Source organism: Morone saxatilis, unplaced genomic scaffold (genome assembly GCF_004916995.1).
Source record: "Morone saxatilis isolate NCDOM2014 unplaced genomic scaffold, NCSU_SB_2.0 Contig11, whole genome shotgun sequence".
NCBI classification, from domain to species: Eukaryota; Metazoa; Chordata; class Actinopteri; family Moronidae; genus Morone; species Morone saxatilis.
This window is the reverse complement of record NW_023339663.1, coordinates 28,994,266-29,004,726: the sequence shown is the minus strand read 5'-3', so window position 1 is coordinate 29,004,726 and position 10,461 is coordinate 28,994,266. Positions and strand designations below refer to the sequence as shown.

At 39.8% G+C, this 10,461-nt stretch overlaps 1 protein-coding gene across 2 annotated transcripts in view; it reads left to right on the top strand.

The window, feature by feature from the left end:
- Positions 1–7,520, top strand: part of asb7 (ankyrin repeat and SOCS box containing 7) — a 16,649-nt gene extending 9,129 nt beyond the window's left edge. For both annotated transcript variants that reach the window (XM_035651807.1, XM_035651806.1), the window contains exon 5: positions 863–7,520. In XM_035651807.1, the coding sequence (XP_035507700.1) occupies positions 863–1,002 (140 nt within the window). In that variant the 3' untranslated portion in view covers positions 1,003–7,520. The remainder of the gene's footprint in view (positions 1–862) is intronic.
- Positions 7,521–10,461: the final 2,941 nt, after the last annotated feature.

The following is a 10,461-nucleotide window of genomic DNA, read 5'->3' as shown; positions in this document are numbered from 1 at the left end:
CAAGTCTAGATTTGTGATCTTCAAAATCTATTAAACATATAAAAAAAGGCAAAACGCTACCTGAGGCCAGTTTTTGCATAAAGGTATGGAATGTAAACAAGCACTCACTTGCATTTTCTTCTGCCGAATTACTCAGAATTATCTTAAGATTTGCGATACATTTGGATGGAAACACAGACATTGAGGCATGCAGGCACTGTTAGGTGGATGTTTGGACTTGTGCCTCCATCCCAGTATAGTGAAGGTGAATGGAATGGTATGGGCCTTGGATTGAAATGTCTTCCGAGCATCATGAAGTCCATGGAAATGGTTTGTTATGATCAATCCCCTGGTCTCAGCTTATAGGTGTTTTCTGTGGTGAAGGAAGAAAAGTGTGTCGTTGGCACATGAGTACCTACGTCAGACCGATCTCTGTCACAGATCTCTTCCTGGAATCAAGGGGATTCTTCCCATCTGTTTGCATACAGCTGATAACAGAGTAGATGCTGAGTGATTTAGGGAACTGATTTGGAAACAGAAAGAGGGACATTTAAGCTTCATAATGGATGTACAGCTTTGAGGTCTTCAAATGGTGGTTAGCGATGGCAGTTTTTTTTGTTGATACTACCACTAGAAGAAGTACACTAAATTTTTTTTAATGGCACACATGGTGCTTTAACGTTTTTTCTCTTCCATAACCAGTATGTAAATTAGCTAAGCACAAAACTGATTGTAGAACTTTTTTTTAGTTTAGTTGATTTTTTACTAATCAGAAGACATTAAACCTAATACCAACCTATCTGGAAATAGCCACTGATTGATTACTCAGGCTGCTGTCACCTTTCATTCCACTGTGTAATAAATGTTTCTGTTCCTTTTTCAGGACAACCTCGGACTCTACAAGACTTGTGTCGAATAAAAATCCGTCACTGCATTGGCCTTCAAAGCTTGAAATTCTTGGAGGATCTACCAATCGCAAAGGTTATGAAAGACTATTTAAAACACAAGTTCGACAATGTGTGAACGCAACAACAGCAGAAGAGGAGAGGGTGACTTAAAAACTCTCGGCTATCATTTATAAAGACTATGCAATCACTATGCTCCTTGTCTGGAAGAAATGTCCACAGGTCTGATCTGAAGGATGGTTAGTCCAGTTTGTTCGTCCAGTTCAACACATTAAAAAGTAGAGGTCTCTGCTCCTGTTCAGCCTTTTTTTACAGCTAGAACAGTTGCTGAAGGATGGCAACGGCGCGCCTCATGTGAGGAACGGTTATGGTTTTTGTGGGCAAAAGAAAACCTCATTTGACTGCAGATAGCATTTTTAGTACAGTTAGCATTATTAACAATAGTCAAAATGTGTACAATGTTATCCTTGCTGGGTCAGATTGTCATCAAGTGCATACTTGCCAATGAGTTTATTTTAATGCCCTCCCATTTTTTTTTTATTTTTTAACCAAGCTATATGAAGCTGAACTCAAACTGCTGCAGTGATGAAGACTTTCTTTCTGACTCATAATCTTCAAAGTGCTGAGCTTCTTTGAGCTAGCTTTAAAAACCTCTGCATGGTAAACTCCCTGATTTTGTTTTATCACCCAAGCAAGCGTAAATCCCAAAATAGCCCCGGGGTCAAAACTCTAAATCACCACCCTCATCTCCAGTTTGTTCAATGATTTATTAAGTAAATAGCACTCATTTTGTGCCCATGGACAGCCACTCCTGACAGTTGGAGAGACAGTCGACCCATCAGAGCTTTGCAGCTGAAATAAGCAATGTGGATCTCCATCAACTTGTTATGTTAAAAGAGAAAAGCAGTGTTAGTTTATGTAACTCTGCTATGAACAGAAAGAAGAGAGAACATGAAGCTGCAGATGACTGGAAGATGTGGGCAGTAAGGTAATCTGTCACAACACTGAGACAGTCTCAGTCAGGACTACAGTAGCCACAACATGTAAAATAAAGCTCAAATAAGATTAAAACAAGCTCACTACAGTTTATAAAAAATAACCAAACAAAATCTTTGACCTGACAGAAGTCCATCGTTGATTATCAGGCTATGAAACTTCGTCCCAGCTCACTTCTGATGCATTAGAACTCAACTGACAGTAACTGAAGTTGATGGTTTACTGCTGCTACAGGGTGCTGTAACAAAATCAGGGTGTGTCTTTAAAAGACGTTTATATCTGATATGCAAGAATAACTTGCATCAATACATTTTTATTTCATAATGACAGGCAAGAATTTAACATGCAGTTAAAATGATTTTGGACTTTGATTTGGGAAACGTTTTCAACCAACTTGGTATCATTACGTTACATTACATGACATTCATTAAGTTTTGCAAATGAACAATATTTGTCTCCCTCCATCAGGGTTCCCAAGCATCCTGGACAACCTCGGCATTTTGAGACTAGTTTTTCAGTCATCGAAACACTTGAAATTTGATTAGAGTGGCCACATATCCTGTAAATAATCTATGTAAAATGTTTATTGTATTTTAGCTGCTAACTCTGGTCGTCTCTGTAAACCTGGATGCATATTTTGTTTGAAATTTGACTGTTGGTAGGATAGGCTGCGCAGTATAACACTTTAAAGCGTAAGAGAAAAGTAGAACCGAGTAGAATGCCCTTTTTGGCATCAAGTCTATTCCACGCGTGGTTTTCTGAAAGAAACCCAGTGGAAATGCTGTAGATGGTCATATCTACACGCATGCAGCCTTATAATGATCACATTTAAACTGGGTTTAGTGGTTGATAAATACATGCGCAGCAATGTTAACTGAATCTTTTTTTATAGAGACCTCAGCAGAAAGATCGTATGTGGTGAGAACAGCCACAAAAGCAATCTGACCAACTATCTGTAATGAACCTGAGACACTTCATCATGAGCCCTGCATCATTAAACAAGAAGAAATAAAAGTAGGGTTTACTAGGCCTACCAGCAAATTTTATTATATTATTATATTTGTGAGGGATCCTTTTATTGTCAAGATATAGTCCAGGAGAATAATTTCTTAAAACGAGTAGGAACCCTGTCCATGTTGCATGCACCTAGGGCTCCTCAGGACTTTTGCCTCACTTAATCCGACTGTCCGTGGAGGCGAGCATGCACAGAATGCAGAAATACAATCTGCAGTTGGAACAGCTCTAGAGCCACTGACAGTCGGAGGACTTTTGTCAGCAACTGAGCGGGGAGCTCTGGGTGCAGACAACATGGAGGAAGTGAAACACTGTTCATTTGCATATACTAGCAACATTTTAATGATACTAAGCTGGTTGAAAACTGACAAATCTTCCTTTGTGAAGCTGCAGTAGGTAACTTGTATATAAAAATAACTTTTTGTCATATTTACTGAAACATGAGACGGATAAAATGTGCAAGAATCATCCGGGCCTGAACAAAAACAACCAATAACAACCAGGAAAGATTGTCAAATACCGCTGGGAATGAGATTCAACAATCACCTATCTTCAATCTTCCAACCCAAAGCGTCTTTATATCTTTCTTGGCTCAAATACCATTAGGGGCACTAGGAGGGGCCAGAGGAACCTGATTGTTTCACAGATTATCTGTCTCATGTTGTCGCATGAAAGTTTCAGCAAATATGACAAAAAGTTATTTTAATGAAAGTTACCTACTGCAGCTTTAAGTGTAATGCTTGGATAATTTGATACTATCAGTTGAACAGTGAAATTGTTCTGCATCAATCAACTTACGTTATCCATTTCTACACTATATGTAGTACATTTGAGTTGAGTGAGTGCACTGTGATAGAATTCTGTTCTGAAAGCACCAAATTTACTCACTGAAGCGGTTTGGTTTGGATAACACTGACACTCAATCACTAGAAGCTACAGTCAATGTAAATATGTTACATGTACAACAGATATTTTTGTAGAATTTATTTAAGCAATGATCTCTGGTATTCTTAATGTATTTAAAGTTTGGAAAGTATTGTGATATGTTTGGTGTGACTCAAGTATTTCTTTTTTTTGTGTGTCTGAGTTCAAATACTCTGTTCTATAAGAATAATTTGGAATCAAGATCAAGTGTTCTTTGATTTTTATGGCAGAAATGTTGGGTGCTTTCTTAAAGTTCATCATCTCTTGCAGGTAACTCTGTTGTGGAGATTAAACTGTGAATTTTTCATTTTGACAATTTAGAATAAAATGTAGGATTTGGGGTTTAAATAATGCCCGTGCCACAGCAAATAATTTTTTTCTTGGTCTCTGCATGTGTTTAAAATGCGTAGTGGAATTTTGTGGCACCTAAAACTTGGTTTCCTAAAACGAATCCTATTCTAACAATGTTCACCTGCATCAACATGTCAGTGTCATTCTCATATTTAAATTTGCATGTTTGTTTGTAGCCTTGTATCAGGAAATTTTGTGAAAAATGCACATTTTGAAACTGCGTGCTCTATGCAGGTCGACAGAAATTGGATAAAAAATATTAAAAAAGTTTAAGACAAGACTACAAGTGTGTTAACACAGGAAAAGAGAGTGAGTGTGGAGGTCAGGGGAGTTGCATTAAATATATATATTTTTTATGAATAACTAAAAGACAACAATCATAAATGACACTCCTGTCTCCCATTTCAGGGGCTGCTTCCATCAAAGTCTGCCTTTCAGACTGAATAACAGTAACAGCCTGACAGGACCCGTCCTATTTTAAAGGCTCCTCCAAATGCAGCCTACTCTTCCCTGAATGTAAAGGGCACAGTCAGTTCCTAAAGGCCCCTTTACTCTATGGCCTGGAAATGTTTCCAACAGCAGTTGCCTGTTTTGAGGAAAATGTTGTGAAATCTTTGGTCGTTAAAGTTGTCCTGTGGAGTTTGTGTGTAAACAAACAAAAGGTATTTTTACATTCAGTGTTACTCACCAAAATGCAGTGTGTATCCTCGAGCTCTAACAAATGTGTTTAGTAGAGCTGCAACAATAAGTCAATTAATCGATTAGCTGCCAACCATTAAATTAATCGCCAGCTATTTTGATAATCAATCAATCGTTTTGAGACATTTTTTAAGAAGAAATGTCCAGATTATTTTGTTTCACCTTCCCAAATGCTTTCTGGTTTCTTTAGTCCTGGACAAAACAAAATTGACATTTAAGGATGTCAACTCTGGCTTTAGGTAACACTGAACAACGTTTCAACATTTTCTGGACCAAACAACTAGGGATTTATCGAGAAAATGATCAACAGATTAATCCATAATGAAAATAATCGTTAGTTGTAGCCCTAAAATGTTGTGCATTATTTCCTCTGAACATTTGCAAAGCCATTTTTTTTTAAGTTTGAACCCTCCATTGTCTAGGTCCATGTTTACCAGCCAGCACTTTTCTTTGCCTTTGGTGGCACGTTTTGCGTTTCATTAGCATTACTGCCACTCCTCTGCCCTTGCATGTTCATCCTTGTGCCTGCGCACTAAACAATATAATGGGACTCACTCATAAAAGCGACTGCTCCATAGCACTACTAGAGGTAAAAAAAACTCCACAGGATACCTTTAATCCAAAACACAGGACGTAAATTTCACTCTGAGGTAGGTTTATCAACAAGTGATTAAGGACCGAGGACCAAATTCACAAGGTGACTGCTGCCCATCAGAATACAGCATGAAATAACACAGAATACACAGTCTAACACAACTTTCTAAGCCTGAAAGTTTTTATTACGTTTTGTCAGCGCTATGACTAAAGGCCTGAATATACTCCCAAAGGGATGCACACATGAACAGGTGCATACTGGTTTTGTTTATTACTGCTTTCTGGAGTCCGTTTGGAAGACACTTCCACACATGCGAAGACTTGTTCTTGTAGTGTAGTGGTTGTGCGGACACTCTGTGCAGTCACAACAAATCGAAGGTACACAGGTGTCCGCATAAAGCCTGCACACTCTGATGATGAACTTTATGTCACATGGGCCATTGTGTAGTCAGAAAGTATCATTTCAATTGACAGAATTGAAAAATTGCACCAAGATTTTATTAAATGATAAATGGACTGCATTTATGTAGCGCTTTTCCCGTCTACCGACCACTCAAGGTGCTTTACAACACATGCTTACATTCACACACTGATGGCCAGCAGCCTTGCAAGGTGCCAACTGCTCATTAGGATAGGTTAGAGGGTCAGTGTCTTGCTCAAGGACACTTTGACACACTCTTTCTGTTTTTCCATCAGATAAGCTCTGGTTATTGAAACGGTTCAATGCTCAACAGTACAATGCACAACAGCTTGTAGAATATGACACGCCCATTTTGGTTCCCAAGGAAAACCTGCTATTTTTTGGGTCCAGCTTGGAACCAATTTATTTTTGGTCAAAATGCTCCAAACATTTCAAAACTAGGCGTGCAAACTGGCCTATTTTGTTGTGTTTCCCCACCAAATTATCTCTGGTTCATGAACTGGTTCCGTCCAAGATGTTTGGAACCTTGGTGCTATCTAGCGAACCAGCCCGTGTTTTGAGCAGAACCATTGTAATCAAGGATGCATCATCAACAGAGGGTGTTGCACAATCAACTTTGGTTCCCAAGGTAAAGCTGCTAGTTTGGTTCAGCTTGGAACCAACTTTTCACGTTCTGAACCAATTTATATTTGGTCAAAGTGCTCTGAGTGGTGTAAAACAAGGATCAGAGTTGGTTTCCTGGTGCAAAAGGCCTATCTGAGGAGCCCATCAAACCAGGAACCTTTAGATTACTAGACGACCACTCTGCCTTCTGGGCCATGCCACCCCAATCTCACAAAATGTGACATACAGGGAAGGTGTAGATCATTGTAATGTGTAGATGTCAGCCATTTGAGACCTCCTTTGATTTTGAGAAGGATCACATGAATTAGTTTGTCTTTGTGAGGCTAGAGTGTCTTTTTGGGTGCACAGGTTCAGTCCAGTAGCCCTCAGTCCTCTGAATTACAGACTTTTGTAGGCTGTGTCCTCTAGAAGAGGCAGCCACTGGAATGGAACTATAACAAAACCAGGAGTGTTTGTTGAGCTAGGCAGTTTTTGTAATGTTGCATATGGCCTGGGTTTTTGATGTCTGTTCAGAAGTAGTTTTACTGATGTCTTCAATCCAGTTGATTTGACTGTTTCTGCTCATTCTTTTGATGATACATTCTGGATGCAGCTCCCTCCCTTTTGGCTCACTGATCATTTTTATAATGCAGTATTTCGAGATCTGAGTGAAAATAAACACTGAAGGTTACACAGTGTTCCTCGTGCCAGAATATTCTCCAGCACGTCAGTTCTGTTTCATGTTCCATTCAGTCCATTTTTCTCTACCTGATTCTGGATTTGATACAAATGCCATTTTGCAGCAGCAGTTTTTGTATTGTGTGTGAATAAGTCTGTCATACATTGACTGCCTTTTCCAATCAGTTCCTCAGCAGACTTTGGTTGTCACAGTCAGGGAAACACTTCATACATGTCTTATGTGGCTATCAAATGGCTGTAAGTCTTCCACACCATTAACTACTGAATGTACAGAATATGCAGATTTTCAAATGTAAAAAAAAACAAAATGTGTGAATAAACTAAAGTTAACGTTTCTTTGTTTTTGTGTGTGATGAATTACTGTGAGTAGTTGTAGCTGCAGATTAAGTTAGATGATGTAGTATACATGGAGGTGGTGGGATGGATGGATAACTCAAACACAGGACTTTAATCCGCTTTAGACCGCTGTTCGTGTCACATGTGAACCAAAACTTAATTTCTTTAGAGTAATGTACTTAAGTTAACTAACCCTAGCTCTAACCCTGAGTTACATCTACACGTTTCCAAACTGCAACCATTTCAAAATGGTAACCACCCACTCTGTATTTTGAAAGGCTAATGAATAATGCTAAAGATGTTGCATATTTGAGACCTGAACATCCAGAAATGACATGAGAGGTGCACCTACAGCATCATATTTGAAGTTCCTTGGTGTTGATCTGTCAGGACTCTACTGCAACTGTCTTCAGTTCCTGCTTGTAGTTCAAGAACATTCCACTTTTTGGTCTTGAAAAAGTATTTGGTCGCTTTGGGTTTTGGGTCATTGTCCTGCTGCAGTGTGAAGCACCGTCCAGTTAGATGTGAGGCACTGGGTTGAATGTGAGCGGATAGGATTGCTCTGTACACCTCAGAATGTGGAGGCACTTCCACTGGCAGCCCACTAACTGGCCCATGCCATTACATTACCTCTGCTGTGTATTACAGACGTTTGTGTGCATAAGATAATGGGCTGTTCCTTTTCTCGTCCACACTCTTCTCTTTCCCCCTGCTCTGCCAGAGGTTTATGTGTCATGAGTCCATAAGATCTTGTTCCAGAACTCTGCAGGTTTTCAGAGGTAATTATTTGCGAACTGTCACCTGGATATTCAGTTCTTCAGTTTTACAAGTGGTTTGCATCTTGTGGTTAAAACTCCGCAGTTATTCTTGTGAAGTCCTCTCCTTACCGTGGTTTTTGACACAGATATGCCTTTTGGAGAGTCTTCTTGATGTGGCTGAGAACTCCTTTTAACATTTACACAGAGACCAACAGTACCACCATGAGCAAGCACTTGGCGACAGTGGCAAGGAAAAACTTCCTTTTAAGAGGCAGGGGAAACCTAGGACAGGGGGACCCCGGCTCCTAGGTGGGTGGTCATCTGCCTTGACCAGTTGGGGTGAGATGAGACGAGAGAGACAGACAGAGAGAGAGGACAGAGAAAGGAACAGAGGTATGACAGAAGGAAAGAGACAGAGACAAAGGTGGCACAGCCAACAAGTAGCAAAACTACACCAATAGTAGTGATGATGGTATTAAATGATGAAGAACCATGAAGAAGCATGATGGACGACGACAAACAAAACTCCGATGGTTCAGGACTCACCTGAGCACCCTAACTATAAGCTTACAAGATACATAGTATCAAACACCCACTACATGCAAGTTAATTCTCTTTTAAAGCAACTGTTGCAGGAATCCGTACTTATATTTTTACCGATGAGCGGTGTGGGGCTTCCACTTATTACTTAGTCTCTTCATGCTGCAGAAAATCTTCCATTGGTCCCCTGCACACTTGTTCCCTCGCTTCTATTCACATAGTCTTCTAGTAGTGGCAGTTCTGCATCCATCATGCAACCATTATGCATCGATCATTATATAGTGTATTAAGGAAACCGACGATTCGTCAGATTTTGTTAATTGTTGGGTACGCGAGTCCACTCTCCATAGTGTTTTCTTCGGAGAAACCAGTAGAAACTTGACTGATTCAAATTAAGGACTGATAATGGAACGTATTGAATAGAATGTATTGTGGTGAGGACTGTCAATGGCTTCATTCGCACCGAGTAGTCGGCTGCGATGCCACCGTGTGAAGTAGGATTGCACAAACACGCGCTAAAATGGACATGATTTATGGGATGTTCTCAGTGTAATAATATTCAAGTGCATAAACAGATAACAGTAGTACCGAGATCTGTATAAGGATGTAGCAGATCCAACACAAAACAGTAACACAATGTCCACAGAGTTTGGTGTAAGATTTGTGATTTGGATGAATATTTATTCATTATTTTTTAAAAACAGATCGGGCGTCATAGATAAGATAGGCTTCTTCAGTACTTTCTTCTCCCCCTGATTTGCCCTGGCTGATTGGTTCTATGAGCTCTTTAAGGGTTGTTGAATGCTCTGTATGTGCAAAACCCGCCGCCAGTGGCATTGCGTCGTTGCATGAGTTGCTCCCAGCAAGATTTGTTGATGATGTAAAGTATATCTGTAATCTAAACTTTTAGTAAATTGAAGAAGGTAACATAAAAATAAAAAGTAAACCAGTTGTAGAGCACGATTTAAACGTCTTTCCATGGTCACTTCTGCTATTAGCATGTGATCGCGATCAGCTGGTCTGGACCCACAGTGATGTCGTTCCTCTATCTCAGTATTTAGACGATCTGTCCAGCATCCGATGCCATGCCCTGGTCTTGTGTTCCCTAGCTTGCTCCGGATCTAGATAATCACTGGTGGTGACCGTGGTAGCTATTCTTGAATGTTCTTAACTCTCCTATCTTATGTTGATTCATCGACTTACGTATTAGAATTCGGAAACTACGGGTGAAAGCTCAAAGCATTCGGTAGCGAGTGACGCATCTTTTGACTGACCTGCATTCTAACTGCATCGGAAACTCGGAGGTAATGATATTAATTTAAAACCAGTTTATATGCTAAATGGTAGACTTTAACATTTACTGTTTTTTATATTAGGTAAACTCAGCTGGTGACTTATGACTCTATTTCTTTCTGGTAGGAGTTCTTTTCTGTTGCGTTTATCTGACTCGCAACACTGTTGGCTCGTACATATTACGCTGGGCAGAATAGAAAGAGACCAGGATATGAGTCGAAATCTGATCGCTGTAGATATACTTAGGAAACTGCTCAGACATTGGGAGCAAATTGGTAGACGTACAATTGAGAGATTGTTGCCATTACTCGGGTGGGAACGCGACTGAGTGTAAAGTGTATTCTTTAAC